The sequence below is a fragment of the Lepisosteus oculatus genome, chromosome 3 (genome assembly GCF_040954835.1).
Source record: "Lepisosteus oculatus isolate fLepOcu1 chromosome 3, fLepOcu1.hap2, whole genome shotgun sequence".
NCBI classification, from domain to species: Eukaryota; Metazoa; Chordata; class Actinopteri; order Semionotiformes; family Lepisosteidae; genus Lepisosteus; species Lepisosteus oculatus.
In genome coordinates, this window is record NC_090698.1 from 73,885,845 (window position 1) to 73,912,261 (window position 26,417).

The following is a 26,417-nucleotide window of genomic DNA, read 5'->3' on the forward strand; positions in this document are numbered from 1 at the left end:
TTGTGTTGGGTGTGCTTCTGCCTCCGCACTGTTGTGTCCAGCCCGGGGCGCCTTCTGTGTGAAGTCTGGAGGTTCCCCTCGTGGCTGAGTGCTCCCATTTCCTCCCACAGTCAAGGCACATGCTGTCCAGGTTAATGGGTGTCTTGAACCTGCCCCTGACTGTAAGAGAATGAACGTGTGTGTCCTGCATGGGTTGGACACGCACTAACCCTGCCAGCATGGGCTCCAGCTTAGCTTGTCCCTGAAGGATAAGGATCAATGAATAGAGATGCAATTGTCTATATTTTCTGTCTTCTTATCTACTGTTCTTATTTGCAAAGAGCTACTGTCGTTGCTGTTTAAAGTGTTTCCCTGAGAGGTCACAATGACAACGATGACCCCAGAAATTCGGTCACACGAGCTCATTTTCAGGGTAAAGAGAGACACACAGCATGTCTAAGCTGTTGGGCTCCTCGGTGGTTCATAACTCAACGTTCGCGCGGTGCAGATCTCTCCTCCGCACTCCAGCTAATGGGAAGTCGTGTGTCAAGCGCTGTGTTCCCTCCACGTCGCTGGGAAAGTCAGCGCAAGTGCTGAACAACCCAATTATGAGAAAACAAGGATTCTGTTTTGTAAGCACAACTTTCCTTCCTTGTCATCGTGTTGTCAGATGTCCTAAAGGCAGGCCTGTTTGTGCCAGAAGAGATCTTGACAGCATACCGTTATTAGCACCGAGCTAAGCTTAGAAATTTCCTTGAAGTGTTCCCACATGAAACTATTTTTTTAAATAGTTCTTTTTTTACTTAGTTATTGATGATAAATCAGAAACATCAACCAGAATCTTGTTTTTAAGAAGCTGAGAGCACAGCTTCAGAACACAATGGTTAAGAAGTTGTCAGCACTACATTTATACTTTTCAAGGAGCAAACCTAGTTGTGGTTTGTTCTGCATTACTTGATCGGTTAAGTGAGAGTGAATTCAATCATTACACGCCAAACCCTAACGTACAGGTTTGTAACCTTTGTTGTAATTTTCTTTGTGTGCAGTTTTGCAGAAATGAAGCATGCCATCTTGTTTTTGTTTTGTGGCATGATCCAGTATTTATTGCCAAATGTTCTCATTTAGACTTAGCAACAGAAGTTTCAGATAAACACAGATGCTGTCCTGCTGGAGTTGAAAGTTAAAATATGTCCCTTGTGATTTTTTGTGGGCGCTGGTGCTGATCTAACGGTGATGGCATGACACCCCGTTACCCTTTACATCCACAGCATCCTTTCAGACACAGCTCATCTAATTCTTCCAAGCCCGTTTCTGCCCAATAACATATATTCCAGCTCTTCTGCGAAAGTGCCCGTTAGTTTCCCGTGCTTCTGATTTTTGTTTTGAGCGTGTTGATGCAGACATTCCTGCCATTGCTCTAGCAGGTAGATGGCTCCTGTAGGGTTTGTTCTTGCATCTTAGCGCCACGTTAACATCTCCCTAGTTGACAGAGAAACACGAGCCAGAGGACACAACTCTACATGGGAGTGCATTTAAAACCAAGGGCAAGAGGCGCTCCTTTACACAAAGGGTAGTGGGGGTCTGGAACAAGCTTCTCAGTCATGCGGCCGGAGCAGATACTTTGCCGCCTTTCTAGAAGCGGCTGTAGGAGATCCTGGGGTCACTTAGCTACTATCTGTCAAATGGGCCAGATCGTCAGATTGGCCGCCTCTGTTTCATTTCTTACTCCTCATCGTTTCTAACGCGGCATTGTGGATTAAGAAATCCTAGAGTTATTTATCTCTGAAATGAATTCTGATTCCACAAGTAAGATTAAAAAAAATAAAATAAACTAAAGTGCATTTTGTAAATAGCATAAATACCAACACTGAATTTAAATGCTAAAATGCTGCCTTTTTTGGAGATGCTCCAAGGTTAGGCTAATCCCTCTTGGCTCTTGTCTCTTGTCAGAGCAATTAAGAAAGCTGCGCACCTTGGCCTCGGAGAAAGCACACCTCTTCCTGCCAAGGCAGATATTCCACGGGGCCTGCATAAAGTTAATAGAGCTGGTAAGAGGTATTTTTTTTTCCCTTTTTGGAGTGTGCTTTGTTTTGCAATAATCCGCGACTGTGCTGTGCAGCACCATGTGGAAGAGGGCCCCTGGTGGCTTCTGGGGTGTGCAAATGCAGTAGCCGGACTGGGGTCCTCCGGAAAGCGGGGCGTATTGCCGCGCGCACGACACTGGAATCCTGCGCGATGGGGTCCGCACCTTGCAGTGGGAGGGCTTTTAACGGCTCTCGCTGCACCTGAGGTGGTGATGAGTGCAGGACGTGGGGTGACACCCGGGTTTGTCCGGTCAGGAGGAGAGCTTGGCTGGACGGAAGACCAGATCATCCTCTGGTCCCGAGGGCTGGGAGTTGTATCTTCCTGCTTCGTCTAATGGGACGTTTGCCTGCATGGAATGTGAAATGTGTCAAGTCAGTGTTCATCGCACCAGTTGTTTTGAACAAATTAAGTTCCAGGATGATTGTGGGCTATTAAATGTAATTAACAATTGTAAAACAATTACTTTCTCCCCTGTGTGAAAAGTTCACAGTAGGAAGTAACAAACACGCTCAACACAGCTGCTCAGTATCCTTTCAGCTGCTTTGATTTTGCCGGTAGGGGAGATTTCTGACATCTCTGCCGTGTCCTGCACACTCGAGTGGTGCTGGTGCCATTCCAAAAGTAATCACAACCTCCAGGGTCCAGGCGATGTGTCCGTCCATGACGTCCTCTGAACCAATACGCTTAAATGTTTTGATGGCAGCTGGAAGGATATCGTCCATTTCCGCTGTCCTCCCCAGGCGCGTTTGTTTCAAACAGGTGACGAATGAACAGCTGGAATGGGCAGCTTTTTTTCCTTAAAAAAAAAAAAGAGAGACCAGGCACTATTACAGACGTGCTGTTGAAGAATCTGTTCAGAGTTTCAAGAGTGACCCCACTGGGCTACAGGGAAAGTGCATTTCAATCTGAGGAATAGAGGTACTGCTGCACCGAAGGGTGAAGGGAGTCTGGAACGAGTTGCCCCAGGTTGTCTTCACGAAATGGCTGGATTGAGCACCTCAGATTGGCTAGCTTCTAAAGACCAAATAAGTGGCCAAATGTCATCTCTTCTGTGACTCTTGCTTCTTATGCTCTCGGGAGTGTAATCAAAAGGAAATCGAGAGAGCATTCCGTAGCTTTCAGTGCGACTTCATGAGGGCATAAACATCGAAACAGATGTTGTCTGTAAGCACTGTAATGTAATGCTCACTTTGTACTCCAGGCATTCGTTGTCATTGTAGGAGACTATACATATTCAAATTCTGAGAGCTTGCATTGTTCGTCGGTTCAGCAGAGCACTTCAAACAGAAGAGGACTGAAGTGGAATCACAGTTTAACTTTCTGAATGATTTCAAATACCACTGGAGGTCACACAGTGTGATCTTTCAGAGCAAACAAAAAAAAAAAACAGACTTAAACAAGTTTGGAAGGAATTGTGCGCACAGTTCTTAATCCAGACTACATTTGCAGAGGTACTCTGTTCAGTGCAATAAAGAGCTTTCATGCTTAAACATGAGCAACATTAATATTCTTTGTACTTCTCTGATGTGCTTTAGAAGGTGACAGATAGACAGCACTTAAAATCAGTGTCCTTATTACCTTCTGTACAGCCAGAGATGACACAGATGGCACTCCTGGCTGGAAAAAACAGTGAAAGATAAGAGTTCATCATGCCATTCTTAATGAGGGCAGCATAGGTAATGTTTTCTCAAAGAGCTGGAGTTTAACTGACAGGGAGGACATTAAAGGGTTTCAGAACAGCGCTGAATTAAAAAAAATCAATGAATATTGCCGGTCTTTAATTTAACATCAGTACAGATGCAGTTACCTTTAAGTGCCCCCTATCATTATATTAAACAGGATTTACATTCATTTACAGATTATGATGTTCTTATTTCTTCGGCTGCATGTAATCACTCAGTTGCTTAATTTAACAGCTTATGTTCCATGCTTTTGTGTCTGAGGAAGAGAAATCACTTTCATTTGCACTTAAACCTCGGCTTCCATCATCCTGCTTTTTTTTTTGTTCTAGCGGTTTTATGCAAGCTTTTGCTGAAGTAAGGGAATTTTTCTCGTCCTTTTTTTTTTTTTGAAAGAGATATAAAGGGAAATTAACGATTAAAAGTAGTCAGATTGGTATGCTAAAAACACAACCTACTTTACTCTAAAGGCCACCCTAAAGGACACCCTTCCCTTGTCATAAAGTTAGGGATCGATAGTTCTCAGCCTGTTAGTAAGCAGGTAGCATCAATTCCTTGCGCTTCCGTGTTGAATGCGCTGAGCACTCCATGCAAACGTGCTTTAAGGCACACGCCCTGTGAAAGCTTTCCAGTCAGATACACAGTTTAAGAATATTAAACACACCAATTAGAGCCCCGGTCTGAAAGTGATTGACTGCTCGTATGCGCTCTTGCAATTAGACTCGGAGCACTCTCTGTGAACCCGGGGAAGTGTCGGCACTCATTTTCCTGCATCCCATGATCACAAAACGCCGTGTTCACAGGGGAGGGGGAAGGCAGCACACTTCCAGGAGACTCAAGGCTGGGTTTTGTTTTCCTCTACGTGCTCTTTATACTGATGCACTCGCCATTAATTTTTTATGCAACACCCTAGTTGCGGGCGTTTTGTGGGTTTTTTTCCCACATACATATGCGGCGTTGCCCACTTGTTCGCATCTCCAGACAGAGAGCAAAAATACCGAGGAAAGAATGGGCTAGGAGAGTTGTTCTTGGAGATGGGAGTCTTTGTTTACTGGGTTGTTGTGACATTCTCGATTGGTTTAACCGAGCTGGAGGACAGTGGCCAGTAGAAGTCCACTGTAAAATTCCCCTGCGGGGAACATGACGCTGGAACTTTTGCTGTGTGAATCTGGGGTTATTTTGAGTTTTAGTCTGTGTCATAAATAGCCCTTAAAATGGCAGAGAAAAGGAGAAGTGACAAAGTCATATCAGATTTAGGATCTAAAAAAAAGAGCTGTGACCTTTGAAATGAAAGTGAATCTGATAAAAATGTGTCTCTCATTGGCAGTTTCAACTAGTGAGACAATTATAAAGATCAGTAACCCGATACACTTTGACATTATTCCTTCTTGAAATTGTTCGTTTGAGCTGTTGGCGGCAGTGTGATGTCACTTCCTGTGTGTGCTCGTTACCCAGAAGCCACAGGGGATGCTTGACAAGTCAGGAAGCTCTGTGGGAATGAGGAAAGGCTGGATGTGCAGTGGCTGGGGGGGGAAGAAAAATCCCAGGATTGCCCTTGGAGGCAAAGTGCCCGGGGTCGTGGAGTGACAACCACACAGTGCAGCAGTGTTTTTGCAGCATAGCTAACCTGCGTGTGTGTGCGAGATGGGTCCAGGCCGAGCTGGGGATTGTGGGTAAGGGCCTTGACACACAGTGTGAGAAGTTCGATGGTCAGCATGTCGGCAGAGGATCTCCGGCTGATCGGAGGACTGGCTGCAGAAGTAGGAGTAAATCTGCACTCCTGGACGGTCACTTGGAATGTGGTGACTTTCTCCCAACTGCATTGGCGGCCTGCAGACACAAGTCAATATCTTCAACAAAGCTTTGTTTAACCAAATCGTCTAGGAACATTTGACCATCTCAAAACTTCCTCTTTGGCTTTGAATACAAACTTGGCTACTGTTTAACAATTTTCGCCCTTCCAGTCTGGTTTCGGACAACTACACAGCACAGAAACTGCCCTGATCAAAGTCACTAACGATCTTCTAATCGCTTCTACTTCTGGTTCTCTTTCCATTCTCATCCTTCTTGATCTCAGAGCTGGTTTTGACACTTAAACGTGATATCTTACTTTCACATCTTGAGACTGTGTCTGGAGTTTCTGATACTGCTCTTAAATGGTTGAAGTCCTACCTCACTGCCACTTTGTCTCTCTTTCAGTTCTGAAGCTGGATGCAATAAGTGGTGTTCCTCAGGGCTCAATACTGGACCCCCTACCATTCAGCATTTCCATGTTCCTGCTTGGTCAGCTATTAAGAGCACGTGGTTCTTACTAAGACTAATAAATTAATTTACTAGTAAATTAATTATGAAGATCACTAAACTCTCATTTCAATGCTGATGATACTCAAATCTACGTCCATACTACACCTGGCACCGAAGTGGCTGTCTCTGCTTTCTCTTATTGCATCTCTGACATAAAAACATGGATGAAAGTTCCCTTCATCTAAAGTACAACAAGATTGAAGTCTTGCTTCTCAGCTCTTCCCGCCAACTTTGTAAAGCCGATGCAGTAACTCCATCTGTGGTTGGCACTGAACATGAATTCGAAACTGAATTGAAAAACTTGGGGGTGATTTGAACAAAGCTTGACATTTGATCCATAATTTCAACCACCTCTAAAATATTGACAGACTTAATCCTATATTGTTGCTAACTGTTGCTGAAAAGCTGGTCAATACAGCTTTGTGTCTTCTCTCAAATTGAATACTGTAACACTCTGCTCACTGGATGATCTTCAGTATTTTCAGAATTCTGCAGCTAGAATCCTGACCAGGTTGTGTGCAAGTGACTCAGTGTAAGAACTATGCTGTTCCTGAGTCCTTGCACTGGCTTTCTATCAGGTTTCGTGTCGACTTCAAAATCCTCATGCTCACTACTGTATACGGCTCTGCATGGCTTGGCATCTCAGTACCTGTCTGAGCTACTATCGTCCTACTCCCCACCTTGAAGTCTTTGCTTGTCTAGTTCTGTTTCTCATCTAATTATTATTGAGAATGTAAGAAAATGCATAAGTTAAAATTGTGTGTCAACTTTTTAAGCAATAAGGATGAGATACAAAATCTTGTAACTGGCAGGGTGTTTTGCTCTTGAGGTGCGTTCTGTAATTTTAATACTGAATATTGTGTGGGAGCAATAAGATATGTGAGATAAATTGAGAGACCCGAGCAGTTCCTTGTATATTCTGTGAGTTTTCTTATTGAAACGATGAATTTTGCTCCCTACCTGCGCTTAAGTTTAAAAGTGCAATGGCTTTAAGAACAATATTTATATCTCCAATTTTAATAGGAATTAAGGAAATCTGTCGAATCAGATGGCCAAATCGATCCTTTCCGTTCTTGTGAGGGCTGAACGAGCTACAGCAGTTGATTGAATGGTTGCCATTAAAGTTTGGGCTTTGTTCTCCAGTCCATTTTCTCTGCCAAGAGAGCTGTGCTGCCCCAAGCTGGTAGCTAATAACCTCAAGTGTTCCTGTATCACTTGAGAGACTCTCGGCGAGTTTAAGTCCCCCCTCGATGTGCGTCTTCCTGAGGGTGTCCTACTGTACGCTGGAGGAGCAAGGGCACTTTATTTGCCCTAGGTCCCAGTGGGGCTGGCTTCCAGACTGCACATCACCTGGTTCTGCATGTGCGCGGCACTCGACCCCCAGGTCCTCAGAGGAGCAGCGGGCCGGTCCATCCCAGGACCTTACAGACGGAACCAGCGAGGTGCGGATCAGCAGCGGGTGAATTCAGCCATTGTTCTCCCCTTCTGTGTTTTTAGCAGGCAGGGGGACCTCAGGGAGCTGGTGCGTGGCAGAGGAACTCTGCTTTCTGTGCCCACACCCAGATAATGGTTTCGGATGCATTATCCACGATAAAAAGAAATCAGAGTGGCGCTGCGACACATACGCTGGGAGACGCGGCTTTCGAGCACCAGCGCGTTCTCGGCTGTCCTCCGGCTTCTTGCTGACGCGCGCCTTTCCAGAGCCATCCCTCCAGATGTTGACCTGAATACAGATGAAGCCTTTCAGCCTCTCCCCGTATCTCAATCGGCGAGGCTTGAGTGCGCTTTCAGGTTCCTCTTTAAGGCTGTGCAAGCAGGATCCGGTGCCATTCTTTCATGTGCCTTGAAATGTCGTGAGGGGTCTTTTTCTCCCCCCCCCCCCCTCACTTCTTAAGATTCCTTACAGCAGCATGCTGGGCTTTATCAGCACAAGCCAACACTCTGTACAGCCAGGCGTCCTGTTGAGAAGCCGTAAACCATTTATTAGCAGATCCGCAGTTCTGTATTATGTTGGCAAGCACAGGGGCACTCATGCTTAGCCTGAAACTTTCTTGTGAAGTTCAACCACACATGAAAAGGGCTGCCGCACTTTTAATACATTCCCGATTTAATATTGTATTAAAAAAGAAAGAAAATGTAAATAAAACCCTTCAGAGCCTTTTGTGACCGGGTGGTGTAGTTTGCTGATTAAAAATCACGTGGCACGATCGTAATGCCCAGTGGAGCTTTTGAACCCACGGTCTGTGAAAAATCCTGTTGTAACCATTGTGCTGAGGCTGTGTAGCATAACTTCATGACTGGAGCAATTCCGGACAGGAATCCTCTCCCCAGACTTGCTGTGAACTTTGAATCTGTAATGTAAATGGAAATTTAAACATTCTTCCACAACAAAAGTCGCAAACATTCCTCCTGCTTTTTTTTCGTCTTTTCTGGTCACCGCTGTAGTTATCGAAGAAGGGCGCAGTTTTGTTCGTAGTTTTGGGGGAGCCGGTGCAGTCCTCCTGGCGAACGGTGCGGGGGTCCCTAATTGTGTGATTTTTTTTTTTTTACAAGGAGAGACACTCCTGCATAGAGTCTGCAAGCAAAACCAAGCAGAGAAACTGATCACCATCCTCTCTCTTCCCGGGACGGACATCAACGTGAAAGGTACGTCCTTGCCGACGATTTTATTTATTGTTCTGGGTGATCGACTGGTAGCTCATTTAACAGCGTGCGCCATTAGTGCATCTGAAAAATGCGAAGAGGCTCTTTGGTGGAGGTGTGAAAGGTTATATGCTGTAGGTGAGAAGCGCAGAACCCCTATGTGTATAATAGAAAACATTTTTACATTAAGCAGGAAAAGGGCTGCTCATTTCATGCACATTTTTTTTTTCCCCCCGCTATTTTGCTGACTAACCTTTTTATTGATCGATTCTGCACGAGAAAACCGGACGACCTTGAAAGGCAGTGTTTGGAGTTAAAGCTAAGAGACCGAAAGGGGGAGTGTAGGGAGGAGGCAGCTTTGTGCCCAGGCGATGGAAGAAAAGAAAGTGTTCTGGGAGGGGAGGCCTCCAGCCCTCCATGAATTAAACTTTTAAACCCGCGTTTCGGAAGCGGAGGTCCCCCTTTCCAGCAGCAGGGTCTTGTCCCAGGGCTGCTCTGGAAGGCTGGAATCGTACGTGTCAATACCGTGCGCCTGACTTGTCGGAGTCGGCAGCTGCCGGGTGTCCTCTTCCCGCGGGCCGGCTTTCCCGCGGCTGCCTCGTGCCACGGGACGCCCCGCCAGGGAGCCGGGTCTGGAGCCCGTGCCGCTCCTTTTCAGGAGACATTGAAAGGTGCAGGACCCGGGTCCCGCTCCCTTATTAGGATTCCCCTAGTTTAGCCAGACCTCCGCCGTGCTCCGTTCTCCAGCTTGCAGCCCGCCGTGTTTTGCCGCGGCCGGCGGAGGAGAGAAACACGATGCTCCTCAGCCACGGCAGCACGAACACGTCTGTGCCTTTTCCTCCCCCCCCGCCCCGGCTCCTTCAGACCACGCCGGCTGGACCCCGCTGCACGAAGCCTGTAACCACGGCAGCGCGGCCTGCGTGCGCGCCATCCTGCGGCTGTGCCCCGGCGTGGACCTGCTCGGCCCGGCGGGCGGGCTCAGCCCCCTGCAGGACGCGCTGCTCGCCGGACACGCGGATGTCGCCGGGCTGCTGCTGCGACACGCCGGTGAGTCTCCGGGGGCGGGGGGCCGGGCTGGCAGGAGCGGAAGCCCCCCCTGGGGTTCCGGCGGGGGGAACCGCGCGGCCTCTCAGGTGGGGGGCCGGACTGGCACTCGGGCCTTCCAGGGCGGCATGGGGGCTACCCACTGCAGACGCCAGGGGTGAGGTCTGATGGCGCTCGGCGGGGGGTTCGGGGGGATTTCCAGAAGAGCGCAGACGAGCCGGGGAGGTGTTTTCGAGGCCGGGGCGGTGGAGAGAGATTTTTCATCGCAGGTCTGCTTTGTGAGTCAGTTGTGCCCCCTTCTTCCCCCTTCCCTGTCCATCTTGCCTTTTTTTTTCTAGCTCCGCTCTCTTGCTACCTTTCTGTTTACCTGCGTTATCTAAAGACACCTCTCTGAATTCTGATAGCGCTGCATGCTAATGCCTTTTCTATAAAAGATTTTTAAAATGCCTCATTCTGCCTTTCTCCGAGATTCCTGTGAGTTTTTTCCCCGCGCGTAAGAAGTGTGTCAAAATGAAATCGTTCTCTTTTTTTCCTGCTCTGTATTTCTTGCGTGCCGTAAGCTCACCAGTTTAGAGCTTAGTGAATGGAGAATATGTCAAATAATGTGTCCCTTTCCATGAAGCATTTACTCTTGAACTGAAAACTGAAGATTAGCTTGGGAATCTTCCATTCCATTTCACTTTGGCTAATTATAGTTAATTTGATTCAGTTTCCTATTAACACATGTATGTATTCTGTCCTAAAAAATAAATTAGATTGGGATTGTTTAGCCCCAATGATTAATCTGTTAGCTTTGCTCCATAGGGCCCGAGATCTCCTGCAGAGATGAGGAGATTAAGCAGGTCAGCAAAGATGTAGCTTTTTTAAAATACAAACCTTTTCTTTATGATCGAGGCTCTGTCTCTGCACTCCAAACTATCAGAGCTTCCTAGAATTAAATCAATGAAAACACAAGAAAGTTTTTTCTTTGAAACTGCATGTCATCCCGAGTTTCCCTGTCGGCCCAGTTGTCAGGGGGGGATTTGCATTCAGGCCTTGTAAGTCCCTGCCTGTGTGTGTTGCTTCACCTCCTAAACCCATGTGAAGAAGGAAATTGCCTTTCCCCAGGACTGAGCAAGTGAAGCACTGTGGTCAGGGTGAGCTGATAAGGGTGAGACCTGACGTCATCCTGGAATTCAAGCATTCATTGATAAAGGGTGGGATGCTACAGCTGTTATTTGTTTAGCAAGCACTCTAACCCAGGGCGTGTTGATCTGAAATATACCTGTGGCATCGGCAGTCGCATTCGGTCACCCAGGAGGCCAACAGGGGGCCCTGTGTCGCCGAGGGAGGCCAACTACTCTCAACCCCCCCGAGTCCCAGTCACAGTGGGCTAGTGACCAGCTGCACCCTACTGCTCGTGACATGATCCAGGCTTGAACCCGCAGTCCTCTAGGGTCCCGGAGCTCAGCCTGTGCGGTCTCATATAGCAGTAATAGTCACATGTTTTTGCCATCTTATTGGTTAAGCCATACGTCTGGTCTCACAGTTCCTCTGCTGGGCTTGCTCAGCATCTTCCAGCCCAGTGAGGGTGTTTTGAAGGAGCCGCTCATTTAAAAGTTCAGGATACCAGCAATCCGAAACCAGGCGGCCCCTAAGCCTTCAAGCCTTATTTGCTCTTCCTTCTCAAAGGTATGGCTTTACTGGGCACCAATAAAATCATGGCTTTCCTTGAAGTGTGAACCGGAGGATAACCATTGCATTTCTGACAACTGTGCAATGTATCCTTGAGCCTATTCTGAACAGAGGCATACTGTGTGTGTGTCTTGGAGCTGCTGGGATTTGCTCTTCAGTCCAGTCTTTCCGGAATATTGTCACTTGTTATGGTGTGGGTAATGAGGGTTGACCGTTCTATATAATCGCCATGCTGCAAATCCCTAGTTTAATTTCTCTCCATTTATGTGTTGAAGGTGTGTTTTTATTTCTTTTTATGGGTTCAGATGCCCTTTTATTTTTTTAAGTTTGTTAATAAGCATGTTTTTATTTTCTCCAGCTGCTGAGCACTTGTAAAATATTTTTGAATATTTTTAAGAACATTTCAAGTGGTTGCTCTTTATTTGTAGTAGTCACCTGTGCTTTCATCAGCATCATTTTTGGTCTTTTTTTTTAAATGAATCCCCTGAGAAACAAAATATTGAGAATGCAGTGGTGATGTATCCAGAAAGGAATCAAGTCATCAGCACCACAGTGCATTTTAGAGGTTTTAGTGGTATGAAATGAAGCAAAAAGCAGAGGTTAATTCCACACTGATAAGTCTCTCTCATCCTTGCGTTAATCCCACATCAGCAGGGTCCGCTTGTTGGCACGCCCGTCTCCATTTGGTGGTTTGAACCAAATCTTTGAGCTGACGTTGCCATTAAATGCGACCGAGAATACTCCAACCAGCGCGTCGCTCCGCCTGCCGTCGGGGTGGGGGGGGAGGAGAACAAAGTAATGTAGCCAATTCATAGAGGGGGATTATTAGGAGGCATGGGAAATTTGGCCAGGAGTGTTACACCCCTACTCTTTTCGAGAAACACCCTGGGATTTTTAATGACCACAGAGAGTCAGGACCTCGGTTTTACATCTCATCTGAAAGACAGCGCTTGCTTACAGTATAGTGTCCCCGTCACTATACTGGGGTATTAGGACCCACATGGACCGCAGGGTGAGCGCCCCCTGCTGGCCTCACTAACACCTCTTCCAGCAGCGACCTTAGTTTTTCCCAGGAGGTCTCCCATCCAGGTACTGACCAGGCTCACACCTGCTTAGCTAGTAAGCTGCAGGGTGACATGGCTGCTGGCTTATCTACACTGATAAGTAAAAAAACAAATGCTATGGAGAATACACTGTCGCATTTTTTTTGCTCACAAAGAACAAATATCTTGGAAAGGCAGAAGAGGGAAATGGGAAACCTCTTTACAAAAAGGAGTGTGGATTAAGCTGCCCAGCCATGTGGTTGAAGCCGGCCCCCTGACTTCCTTCAGGAGAGAGCTGGCTGAGATCCTGGCATCAACTGGTAACTGGTCGTGAATGAGTGAACGGCCCTGTTGGTCACCTTTCCTCCATTCTGTTTTTGTTTGGAATAGCCGATTCAGAATCGGAATCGCGGCTAGGCTGTCCACTGCCCCCTGCAGGCTCACAGCTCAGGGGCGACAGCTCTTGGCCCCACCTCCAACGCCCCTTTCTAGCCAGTCAGGGGCCCCCTGAAGTCGCCACTCGGGCACGTTTCAGGGCAAGCGTGTCCTCACTTGAGGGTCTCCACATCGTTCGTTATTCGTTTTCATTTCTGCCGAATGATGGGCGTTGAAGAGAGCTCCAGATGGCTGTGGCTGTGAGTCTACTTTACGTTTAAGCAGCTAATTAAAGCACTTGTGGTCTTCAGGGACGTCCCCACCCACTTACAGCTCTCCTGCCTGCGAGTCCTGCGTGGCTTCCTGTTGGGGAAAACTCGGCTGAACTGGATTTGTTGCAGGCCGGGGGGGTCGGATTCCGTGCCCACTCGAGCCAGTCGTTCCGGTCACGGCCTCTCGGAGAAGCGGCGTGCAGGTGTGAGGATGGGAAAGGCAGGGATTGCGCTGGGTCTCTGCGTGACGCGTCAGGAGAGCAAGAGCGGGCAAGACTGGCGGCTCTGATCTCACTGCTCGTCGCGCGTGCTGGTGCAGCACTCCTTGCTCTTCCGGCTGGTCGCCTGTATGCGGTGACATTCCCATGATATGGATTGAGACACCAACTGGGGTCCTTCAGTTTTTTTTAGCCGTATTGAAAGAACAGCTTCATGCTTTTCTTTTGATGTTCGAGACGATACTTTGGGGCCAAGAATACCCTTAGTTTTTTCCCTCCTTGCTGCCTGGGTGAAGTCTGCAGTTCCAGTGACCCTCGTCTTGATCCCTCCTCAGCCCACCCTCTGTGTCGTAAAAGTGCACACTCTTGAAGTATGTCTCATAGTAAAAACAATGCATTTGGTCTATTCCGCAGGCTCTTGTGACAAACGTGGTATGCCCAATATCCAGGCTCTTTGTTGCAGAAGTGAAGGCTCCCGTCGTTAAGCTCTGTCTGTCCTGACTGCCTCTGAAACGCCTCCTGCGGGCCACGGTCGTGCAGAGTCCTGGCTCCTCTTGCACAGCCTCTCGCCGTTGAAGCTTGCTTTCATTCTGTTTGGCTGCCGAAGAAAACCATTTTATTCTGTCTGCAGTGGAACTAACTATATATTTCATTGTATGTGTCTGGTTTCCTTAACATCACTCTGACATTATCAAAAATCATCAATTGCAATTAACGTTCCAGACTTTGAGCTGGGTTTGCCACTCAGCCATAAAGGCCAGTTTGGTGTGGTAGCTGGGATATTGATGACCCACCTCAGCTACTGAGCTCTGTAACTCTTACAGGGTTTTTCCTGGCCTCACAGTGGCCCAGTTTCCTGCTTGCCCAGCTGCCAGGTTTAGGTAGTGCTGGGTGGTGCAGAGCACCTTTCCCTTAATGATCCACTTCACGCTCGAAGGGATATCCAGCGTCTTTCAAATGACTTTATACCCTTCTCCTGACCCGTGCCTTTGTACAGATGTATCCATGAAATGTTTTCTGAAATGTATTATATGGGAGCAATAAATTATAAGAAGCATTTGGAAGTACCAGAGCTGATATCCTTCTGGAGATAGTATGCATGTGTTGGGTTCTGTCAATAGTTTTCAAAGACCGAATTAAATCCTTCATTGTGTATATTTATAAGACGTATATCTATAACATGCAGTATTTCCCTTAATACAAAACAATTGTAAACATCTGCCGTCAGTTTCCCTTCTTTTTAGACAAGTTCTGGTACTCTACACTAAACTTTTCATGACCTGCATCTACTCATATCCCTCAAACACCTGTCAAAACTCTGAAGCTGTAAATCGGACTATGTTTTTTGAGATTTTTCCACTTAAGCCTGTGCTGTAAAGTGGGGCTGCTGGTGCAGAATGGCCTCTGTGTGTCTCCCAGGTGGGGCTGCTGGTGCAGAATGGCCTCTGTGTGTCTCCCAGGTGGGGCTGCTGGTGCAGAATGGCCTCTGTGTGTCTCCCAGGTGGGGCTGCTGGTGCAGAATGGCCCCTGTGTGTCTCCCAGGTGGGGCTGCTGGTGCAGAATGGCCCCTGTGTGTCTCCCAGGTGGGGCTGCTGGTGCAGAATGGCCCCTGTGTGTCTCCCAGGTAGGGCTGCTGGTGCAGAATGGCCCCTGTGTGTCTCCCAGGTGGGGCTGCTGGTGCAGAATGGCCCCTGTGTGTCTCCCAGGTGGGGCTGCTGGTGCAGAATGATCCCTGTGTGTCTCCCAGGTGGGGCTGCTGGTGCAGAATGGCCCCTGTGTGTCTCCCAGGTGGGGCTGCTGGTGCAGAATGGCCCCTGTGTGTCTCCCAGGTGGGGCTGCTGGTACAGAATGATCCCTGTGTGTCTCCCAGGTGGGGCTGCTGGTGCAGAATGGCCCCTGTGTGTCTCCCAGGTGGGGCTGCTGGTGCAGAATGGCCCCTGTGTGTCTCCTAGGCAAGGCTGCATTTCAGTGGGCAGTGATTGGATGCACATACACATGCAGTTGAAAGGAATTGTAAGACCATTTGTACTCACTCTGGGGTTCTTGTAGTATTGCCAGGGTATTTCCTGGCGATGTCATGCTTTTCATCAGATCCTGAAAAGCTTGTATTATTTCAAGGTCTTGCTTTGATAAAACGGTCATGCAATGTTTAATGTCTCCTCATCTTCTTCCCTCTGTCTTAGTACTCTGAAGGTCATTTTGAAATTGTTTTTTAAAATTGTATAACTGTAGTATCTATTACATTATTGAGCACATTGGCTCTGATGAAGAAATCTATTGGCCTTTGCTCCTGGTCGAGACTGGAGCAATACAAACTGTGTTGCTTTTTTGTTTTCTGTGTTGGTTGACATGCATTTAGGATTTCATATTGCACATTGATGTGACGTTTGCATGTAGCTGAAATGTTCTGATCGAGCTACTCTTTTTATCGCATTCAGTGAAATTAGCCAACGTTTCGGTGAAAAAGCAGTGAACACTGAAATGCTGAGCTGAGTCTCATCCGGCAGACTTTTCCTGCCAGAGAAATATTTAATGCAGCTTTGCTGATCTGTTCTTTTTCATTTAACACGGCAGTGAGCAATGGGAAAACCCGAGATCAGGAATTGCCCAAAAAGCAGGGAGTCCACGAATCATGGTCTGCACGAACCATGACCCACAGGGTAACGAAGCCTGAGACCGAGTCGTTGCAGGAGGGGAGGTGTCCTGTAACCCGGGACAGTGAATTCCTATCTTCCCAGTGTTGTGTTGGCTCTCCCCTCCATCCTCGCCCCTGCAGCAGCTCCTGGGCTCGTTCCACATGGCCAGGTTGTCTTGCCTCAGCCAGGTGGGTTCACACCAAGGAGCCTTGTAATCCTTCAGCCCAGCCACACCTAGCCGCTGCAGTTCCATGTCACTGTCACTTGCAAGGTGTCGTACGGTACAGGTCTCCTGAAGCCGCCTGGTACAGCCGGGGTGTTCAGGTTCGGTATATTAACCGCGGTACTCCGTGCTGTGTTTCTGGGTTTATTCTGGACGCGTTCTGCACCAGAAGCTTATACCGTGTGGCTGTGCTACATAAGGTGCTCTTTAGTCCAGATATTAGGACTGCTAATTGAATATATGTATCTGTTTGTATCTGCAAGACGTGCTATAATACCCAGGTTAATTTTTTGAATCCATTGTAGTACTTTCTGAGCAGCCTGAGCTGGGAATGTGACCTTAAGGAATCACTGTTAGTAGAGTAATGTATGGTTATTAAGTGGCTGTAAATAACCCTGATTCATGACTAAGAAAATAGGTCTTTATATTCGAGTGGTATTCCATTGAAAGCAGAGCTTAACTGTGTTCCTTTTGCAGCATAACCTCATGATGGTAGTGTTCCTTAGTAATCAAAAGTAATCAAATGGCAGTGGGCTAGTCTTTTAGGGGGGGAAAGGGAATGCCACTAACTAACGTGTTCGTGTCTGCTGCTGCATTCTCATGTTGAAAGGCATGTCTTCCTAGAACAACGGATAGAGCCTAATAGCAATCTTGTGTAATGCCCTCCTTATGCATGACCTCATTTGTGCATGGTTCTGGTTTGGAAGAGCCGAGTTCTGGGGAAGATTTTGCTGTGAGTTCTAGGCCTGTCAGTATCCAGATGTGGCCCCCTGCCATCCACGCTTCTGCTCTTTCAGGGCCGGGCGTGTGTAGCTGTGTCTCTCCCTCTTTGAAGCTCTTTGCAGGTTTGCTTCTTATTCTTTTGTTGTTGTTTTCTTCCGAACCGTGCGCTGAAGTGTCCGTGCAACTTTAAGGTGCTGCCAAAAGTTGAACCTGAAGTAACTACTGTATAAACAGTGGGCAGATGAAGTGAATGGAAGTGTCTGTGTTAAACTTCAAAAAGATAACAGCATGCCTGCCATTTTTTGACAAATGCTATATTAGTGCATTTATGGCTTTATTAGTGCTTTTTTTTCCCCACAAACAGCTGCTATTACGTCTTTTGTTTCTTTCTTCTGCGTAAGAAACATAAAATCTCAAGCTTTCAGTAACAGGTTGTCTCATCGGGGAAAAAAAGAGCCTTGTATCTGCTTTGCTTTTGTACTGTATGTCAATTAGAAAAATATAGCGGCTACAAACGCCCTGTCCTGAATGGATGCAGAGCTTGAAGGTGTCCCCTGAGCTGGTCTGGTCAAGACCGTCGGGGCTCTGATCGCCTGAGCACGTGCCTGTGTCACCCCCTCCAGGAAGGCCTGCTTGTTCTCCTTTCTGCCACCTCTAGAATAGCTCTGTCTTTGTTGTGGGACAAAACCTAAGCGCAGTATTCCAAGTGATGTCTCACTAATGCGTTGAGTATAATTTTAGCAAATCTAACTCTAACACTGTACCCAAGCAATTTGTTGGACATTTTTCTATTTGCTTCCCCACAATGACTAGTTGAATAAGGTGATGAATCAACATAAACTCCTGTCTTCTGCATCGTACAGTCTTGTGCGGCTGTTGCAACATTTGTAACTTCACCTGTTTGTGTTTGACAGGTCTCCTCCTCTGTACCAGGGTGTAGCCATTTGCTCTAGATCAGACAGCAGCGATCCCAGAACAAATCCATAAACTGAATTTTAACAGAAGAGTTTTTTTTTTGTATTTTTCTTGGTAGGTTTAAATTGTTTTGTTTGCACTCCAAGAAGTAAAAAAAGGTTAGACCGGACAAGGCCAGCCGGCATTTTTGTGGTGCCATGCGTGTTTAATGCTTTGTGAATATGTCCTGCCACACTGCGTCCTCACGGCACTGTGTCTGCGGAGTTTCAGGAGAGGCACGGAAAAGGTTTCTTGGCCTGGCCTGCTCTTGTACCGGCAAGCATGGGGGATTGGACAGATTCAGGGACACTGCTGTGGATCATGACCTTACATTACTTTCCCCTTGTTATTGTTTTATTTATCCTTCCAGTTAACAAATTCAGTTATGCATTTTCAGATGACATACCAATTTGCGCTGAGATGTATATCTTTAAGTGGGTAAGTCATCATCGGCAGAAGACTAAGCCAATTTCAGACTGCTGCTAAATTATCTTCATTAAAAGCATTAATGGGGACTCCTGTGAGTACAAGATGTTGCCTCTCAGTGGGTTACCCTGTTAAAATATTTTAAATGTATCTGTCAGCTTCTTAAAACATGTTTACTGTTTTGTCTGCTCTCGAGCTGTATCGGAGCATGTCTCCGATGGTTTTGGTGTCGGGCTGCAGGAAGAAAAGAGGAGGATGAGCCCTTTTCCCTTTTTTTCCCCCTGCCTTTTCCTCTTTTGTTTTTCCTCCATTCCCTGTCTTCTCCTGCCCTCTGTCGGCGGGCCGTCTGTGAGGCAGGGAGTCCGGCGCTGCTCCAGCGCGAGCCCCGGCGCCGTATAATTACCCCGGTTCGCATTCAATCCCCCAGGTGTTTTATTTATCTGCAGCGCAGTGTATCTGACACATCACGCCAATACCTGGACTTACTTCAATCGGTCTCAGTGATGTGAGAGCCAATATCATATCAAGCCCGGCTTCTCAAAGGGGAATGGCAAAGCACTGACAGATGTGTATTTTACGGGCCATTGTGAGGAATAGGCAGTGGCTGATTCCATTGTCCTAGGGGAGGAGATGTACCAGCTCCTGCATTCATCAAGGTCTGCTGGCAACTGTACAGGCTGCGCACACAGCCTCATCTCTGCCTTTGTCACATTCTGGGTTTCGGCCTGTCAAGCAGTTTGACACCGCGGCGGTAGGGACTGCGTCAGCGGCTCGTGGCGGAGTCATTCAGACTTGAATGTTTCTGATTTGGGCTGCAGCCTCTTGTGCATGGGGCTGGGGCGGGGGGGGTTGGGATAAAAAACTTTGCCCATCACCACGTCCCCATCCAGAATTCATGCTTGAATTCCTGTATTTTAATAACAGTCTCCCCGTAGTTAGTACGCGGTGAGGCACGTTGACTCAATTCTCCACAGCACGTTTCTTTTTTCCACTCCGGTGGGGAGAAGAAAGGGGAAAGAGAGAGCTGGAGTTTAACCCTTTCCTCGCCGAATCCCCCCCCCCCCCTCCTTTTTAAATACATTTTACATTGATGGTTTATGTTACGTGTATCATTATATAACATGATCCCAATTGAGCACATGTACCGTTTTACCTTTTTCCAGTCCTCTCATCTTCCTCCTCTTTTAGCCCCCTTTATTCGGACTTTTTTTTTTATTCCTTGATGATTACCATGTTCAAGATTCCTAAGTGTCGTCATTTTCTTTTTATATTGGGAGTAAAAAGCTGGATCCAGAGCTATTGCTTGTTGCCACCTGGTGGTGGTGAGTTTTGCTGTCTTTAATATACTGTATTTATATATATATCCCCAATACTTACGTGTATTGTCAATATATCTTAAATATATTAAGGTATATTTTTCATTTACCTTTTTTAACAGACGTAAAAAGGTAAAAGCAGACTCACCAGGAAAAGGTGGTAGTCATTTTGTCTTGGCTATTTTAATGGAAAACCTGCACCTGCAGAGTCAAAGTGCTGTGTTCGTATGCCGCTGTGCACTGCTCGATTAAAAAGTGAAACAGGGGTATGTGGCAGTCCAGGCGGTAGTTGTGTCTCCTGAGAGTCGCAGCAGCTGGAAACTGAACTGCGCACGTTGCGATGTCCTTTCTTCGGTGACAAAGGGTCTTTATCTGGTTCTGGCGAGTTGGCGACAGGGTGCCGCGCTGAGCTGTCAGTGGTGGGCGGAGCGCGGGAGGGCGACCCGTTCTGGCCGGCGCGGCGGTGGGTCCGTGGCAGCTCGCCGGAGGTGTCCAGATGTCTCCGGAGCGCCGTGTCACGGACTCGGGCTCTCCTTTGGCAAAGAGGCAGAGCTGCAGAAGTGTGGTGGGGGTGTTCGGCAGCAGGCGAGTCGGGGAGGTCCTGTTCGGATGCCGCCCGCTCGCACGCACGCTCCACAAGAGCCCTGGAGGGGCGACACATCTCCCCATACACTCCCCTCATCTCCCACGGCATCGATTCTCCTGTTCGCAGACTTCGCCCACGTTGTCTTCCGCAGTGTTGAGACCAGTTCCTGTTTAAGCGCTTAACCTTGGGATGTACAGTAGCTTTATTGGTGATCAGCATTGTAACTGGACCCTTTCAGAAATCGCTTTGATCTCTGCCTGAAACCAGTTAATGCCACATAAAAGGACCAACATAGTCTCCGCCTGTAGCATAGAGTCTAGCTTGTCATGGGTAACCTCAGCTCTGACCAGTCCCTTGGTATGATAGTGAACCCGCTGGAACAAGCAGAGATGCTTGAGCTGCTGAGCCCTTCTAGTTTTTAAGAAAAGCTGAGAATGTACCAGTGCACATCTGGCTCTCAGCTTATAGGGATATTTGATAAATCTCTTTGCTTCATTAAACAGCGCCACAGTATACTTGTCTATCTACATGAAGGTTTTTTTCACGCCGCAGCAGCATAAGATTTGTACCAAAATATCTTCAATACGTTGCTGATAAACATTCTGATCTTTTCACCTATTTCTCCGAGTGATCTTTTTTTTTTTTGCCACGGGATAAGATCTTAATTAAACCTGACATGCAAAGTGCTTTTCTCATGGAACGATTTATTTTCCTTTGACCTCTTCTGCTGGAAGGTTGTAAGGTGGAAGTGATGTCATAGAGCTTGAACTGCAGACATCTGCTGTAGATCAGAACTAGTGTGTTTCTGAATGCTTCAGGATCCAGGTTCTCAGAGGAACAAGACATAACTGGATGCTGCACTGCAGTGTGAGCTTTCAGCTGTCATTGCAGAATAACTCCTTCTTACTTCTGTTCTATTTTAGGATATGATCTCTTGATCTTGTGGCTTGCGTGTTATCCAGTGCCGCTGTAAGTGATTAAGCAGGTAGACCAAAGTCTTTCTATAGTACCACAACCAGAAAGTCCTTGAGGAGAAAATCCATATTTACAGAGGGTCTCCACAGTTCATAGTTTTATTTTCAATAAAGTCAGCTCAGGGGCCGTACCCAAATAAAACATTTGGAATTTACTGAAGGAGGAAAAGAAACACAGGTACAATTACCAATCTGCCAGGACCGCCTCTGCCAAGAAAAACATCTGTGTTGATGACAGAAAAATGATCAGATCTGCAGAGCAAAACCTAAAAACCAAACAACTGTCAGTGAAATCATCCATAACCTCCAGAGTGCAGGGTGAAGGGTTTACCACTCCATCCACAGTTAACAGAAGATTAGGGCAGCAGAATTACAGTGGCTGCACCACAAGATGACAACCTTTCATCAGCACCAAGAATGGAAAGGCCAGGATAGAATTTACTGAGAAGTACAGAAATGAGCCTGGAGAGGTTTTGGAACAATGTTTTGTGGACAGATGAGACCAAGATGAACTTTTACCTAAGTGATGGAAAGGTTAAAGTGTGGAGAATTCAAGGAACTGAAGATATTCCAAAGAACAGCACCCCATCCGTGAAGCCAGGTGGAGGTAAAGTCATGGCCTGGGCATCTGTGGCTTTCTCTGGAACTGGCTGACTCATCTTTATTGATGGCAGCATTAGGAAGTTGACTCAAAAAAGTTGTCTGGTTCTGTGGAAGAAAAGGCTTCCAGTTCACCCAAGAAGCCCTTCAAAGTCGCTTTCCTGATTTAAATGTAATTGAACAGTATTTTACATGCTCAAGAAAAAGCTGAAAACTGAAAATTCGCGAAGCACCAGAATGGGTAAAAATTCAAAGTGCCTGCAGCAAATCATCTCAAATAGTTACTCAATGATTGGAGAGCCCAGCGGGTCACAGACGTGCTGTTACTGTCTCTAAAATGGCATTTGACTTTGCTGTCCCAGTACTTTTGGAAGGCACTGTATAAGGCTGCAGAAAGACTTGTTTTTTGCAGTATGTACTGTGTATTAAATGTTTAATTCTGTAGTACGTACAAGAATTTATGAAAAAAAAGTCCAGGCACAAAACATCAATGAATAGTTTTCATTTTCTTAGTCTCATTTAAACTGTGAAAAGATAAAAGGAAATATAACTTGGGGCTCAACCTCTGTTTGACCCGTTCTGTCGACAGCCAGCTGTGACTTTATTCCCCAAGCAGCAGCAGGGCTACTCTAGGTAGAGTAGGACTGGTCAACTGTGACGTCACTGCAAGCTCTCAGGATTGCACTGATGTCACAAAGGAACAGTGATGTCACAAAGGAACATGCTGTTCCTCCAATCAGGGCCAACTCTCCTAACCAATGCTGTGGAACTCAAGGTGTGTCACAAAGACTAATGGCCAAGGGATGGGTGGATCTTTGGAGCATGTCTGCTCGTTCTTGTTCAGCAGTTACGGGAAATGTTGCATGAAATATCAGTTGCATGTCTTCATCAGTCCTGTAAAGTAATTTTAATTTAACTAGGTACATGTTAACATTAAATCTTACCACCAGATCTGCACAATTATTCACAAAAGTCTAGTGCTCTGTGTTAGTCTTCCATCACAGTGTTGCCCCTACCTCGGTCCCTGCCTCTGGTCTCATGTGCCCATGAACCCATGTACCCTGATATGGTACAAATGTGTGGCGTTAATAATGGGAAAAGCCTACACCTGGTTACTGAATGTAAAAAGCAATGTGGGGGAAAACTGTGTTGATTTTTCGCCAACACTGTTTTTTATCTAGAAGAAACAGTAGCATTTTCAGGCTCTTATTCGGTGAGGAAAAATTAATACCTCCTAAATTCATATTTTTGTTTACCAAAAAAAAAAAGTGCAGGAGCTCAAGGCTGTTTTGTTCCTTTTATTTTGTGGTCTGAAAAAGTAGAATCATATAAAATCTTAATTTAACATCCTCAAATGTAGACAAGCTGAAAAAAAAACATGATGTTATCTTGTAAAACCTTGTGATTGTTTTATCGAAGAAAAATAACGGTGTTTTAGTTCAGTGGGTTTAGTCAGTTTGTAGGCAGTGTGGCTCTGCTCTTCAGAGTCCCAGAAAAATAGTGGAGTTGATTTCAGGTGATGAGGGATAATGGCATGATTTATAAGTGCATTCACATGCCTGTCTTACAAATTACTTCTTGGCAGACAAAACCTTTCTTTCGCTGCATACCAGCATTACCTCCATACCTAAACTGAGAGGCTGAAGGACCCGAACCTTTTTATCCTTGGACAGAGAAGACTATGAAGGGGACCTGATACAAGTATTCAAAATCCTCAAAGACATAAACACAGTCAACCTAGTGGGCTTCTACAGCACAAGCAGTGAAACACGAACCAGAGGGCACAAGTTACTGCATGAAAACCTGGAACAGGAGACACTGCTTTTTCCAAAGGGTGGTGGGAGTGTGGAACAGCTGCCCAGTCATGCTGTTGAAGCCATTACCCTGCTTTCTCTCAGGAAACAGATGCATGAGATCCTGGGACCACTTAACTACAAATTCCGAAAGAGCTGAATAGCCTCTCAACTGTAACTTTGATCCCCTTCGTATGTTCTTCACATTGTTTAGCTGCAGACCTCAGTGCAGTTTGAGTGTTTTACAGTGTACATACAGTACGTGCAACTTTTTAACATTTCCAATGTGCAGTATATCTAAATTAATTGTGGTATTTCATGTTGCGTTTTTCGAAATGTAAATGACCAAAACATTGAAATTTAAGTTTTAATTAAATCAAGCTTCCGGCTGAGTTCAAATTGATCTCTGGCCTTGTGCACCTGGTTCAACCTGGAGGGTGTCCTGCTGGGAGGACCTAGGAATCACTTCTCAGTGTAGATTAGCTGCCCTGCGTCCTGCCTGTTCTGGACAGGCCTGCTCTTGTCCCCATGGAGCGGGTGGGTCTTGCATAATAACCCATCCCTCTGAATATTGGAGAAGGTCGGTTTTGTGATGTGTCCAGAACTCTGCAGCTAAACGTCAACATCTCTGCAATGACTGTCTGTAAAGTCACGCATTAAGATCTTGTTACTGACTTTCAAGGCTCTAAATAGTTTGGCTCCATCCTTCACCTCTGAGCTCCTCCATGGTCACACCCCCTCCTGTAGGCTCCACTGGTGCTCTGCTCACTGTGCCGGGTACTGAATCTCGAGCCAGCTGTGTCGACACGGGAAAAACACACTGCTGTGTGGGGTAGTTACAGTATAATACAGCGCTGCAGTGGGGTAGTTACAGTATAATACAGCGCTGCAGTGGGGTAGTTACAGTATAATACAGCCCTGCAGTGGGGTAGATACAGTATATAACAGTGCCGCAAAGGGGTAGTTACAGTATATTACAGTGCTGGAGTGGGGTAGTTATTGTACGCTACAGCGCTGCAGTGGGGGTAGTTACAGTATGTTACAGCGCTGCAGTGGGGTAGTTACAGTATATTACAGCGCTGGAGTGGGGTAGTTATTGTACGCTACAGCGCTGCAAAGGGGTAGTTACAGTATGTTACAGCGCTGCAGTGGGGTAGTTACAGTATGTTACAGCGCTGCAGTGGGGTAGTTACAGTATATTACAGCGCTGGAGTGGGGTAGTTATTGTACGCTACAGCGCTGCAAAGGGGTAGTTACAGTATGTTACAGCGCTGCAGTGGGGTAGTTACAGTATGTTACAGCGCTGCAGTGGGGTAGTTACAGTATGTTACAGTGCCGCAGTGGGGTAGTTACAGTATGTTACAGCACTGCAGTGGGGCAGAAGCGGGTGAGGACACAATCCTGGTGACGCTCTCGTACTCCCCTGCAGGGTCGGTGCTGCTGCAGCAGCAGGACAGCGAGGGCCGGACGCCGCTGGACCGCGTGGACTGCCCGGCGCTCAGAGAGGAGCTCGTCGCCTGCGCGCGGGAGGGTGACGCTGCACGGCTCGCGCCCAGGGAGGGCGCCTCGCAGCCGGGCTGGCTGGAGCTGGGCGGCGCCCTGCTGGGCTGCCTGCTCGTGAGCTACGCGCTGGTGCGCCACCTGCCCCCGGGGGGCGCCGGCGGGGCGGGCCCGGACGGCCTGGCCCCGCTGGCCCGCTGCCTGGCGGCGCACACGGCCCGGGCGGTGACCAGTGGCTGGACGGACGCCCGCCTGGTGCGGCTGGCGGAGGACATCGAGACGCTGCTGAAGATGCCCCGGTACGTCGCGCAGGCCCCCGCCGTGGCGACCTCCTGCTCGGGCCCGCGCACCGGTGTCCTGCCGTTACTGCTGGGCGCGCTGATGGCCGAGGGACAGGGCCTCCTGGCTCTCACAGCACGCGGCGCGAGCGGCCCGGACCGCACGGCGGGACGCTCTCCACTCCTCTGATACCTGGGGCACCACGGTTCTGATCCAAGACAGGAGGGAGCTCGAGGAGATTGTCTCCATGCTGTAACTGCCTCCCGGTTTGAAGAACGTGGTGAGAAATTTCAGCATTGTTCAGCGGACTGAAAGTTTCACCTTCCTGTACTCTGGTAAGTTCGGGGGCGAAGCGTGACTGTCTCAGTGCTCTCCTGAGACAGGACTGTGGGTCTTTTTCACCAACGTGACATTCAGCGGTGAGCAGCATCTTACTTGCAGATACATTGCCAAGTTACTCTCGACCCGTTCAAGCTGAAGCCTCATGTGAAGGTTTTTGTAGACGTAGTTGTTCCTGTGGTCAGTTTAAAGACCCAAAGAAAAGGGTGAGGCGTAGTTGTGAAATCTGCGTTCCGTTTTGCAACTGATAAAAGCAACTTGAATTTCACACTATATCCCTTTTTTAATTTTTGGTACCTTAGTTACTTAACAGAGATTTATATGTAAAATAAAAGTATGCGTTCAGCAATTTAGAAGCATGTTTAGACATTGTGTGTGTGTTTATGCTTCTTTTAACGGGTTAAAAATCTTAGAGCAGAGAGATATCAGGTGATAGTGGAAGGTCTGTCTGCAAGAGAAATCCAGTCTTATTGTGTCTTGGGGGAAATAGAACTTCTCTGTGTGCTTTTAAGGAACAATTTATGTACTTTCTCCCCAGTCCTCGGAAATACTAAAAAAAAAAAGTTCACCAATAACCTTGAAGTGTCCGAGTGGATCCAGAGCTGGCTGTGATCTGAGCCCTCGCTCCTGCCAGCGAGATGAACTGTTCTCATCTGGCTGCCATGTGGACCTAATAATGAGGCCCGTTCTGTGAGCTTTCAGAGTGGGCAGCTAGCACAGAGGGCCCGCCGCAGCACCGTTGGAGAATCGCC

General features: G+C 47.2%; 1 protein-coding gene across 5 annotated transcripts in view; it reads left to right on the top strand.

The window, feature by feature from the left end:
• The window catches only part of slf1 (SMC5-SMC6 complex localization factor 1), a 59,614-nt gene that overhangs the window by 16,094 nt on the left and 17,103 nt on the right, over positions 1 to 26,417 (top strand). For 4 of the 5 annotated variants that reach the window (XM_069187524.1, XM_069187525.1, XM_069187523.1 and 1 more), the window contains 4 exons: positions 1,930 to 2,027; positions 8,601 to 8,693; positions 9,555 to 9,737; positions 24,977 to 26,017. In XM_069187524.1, the coding sequence (XP_069043625.1) occupies positions 1,930 to 2,027; positions 8,601 to 8,693; positions 9,555 to 9,737; positions 24,977 to 25,515 (913 nt within the window). In that variant the 3' untranslated portion in view covers positions 25,516 to 26,017. Of the gene's footprint in view, positions 1 to 1,929; positions 2,028 to 8,600; positions 8,694 to 9,554; positions 9,738 to 24,976; positions 26,018 to 26,417 lie in introns of those variants that run through there. The other variant, XR_011189126.1, reaches the window with a different exon arrangement.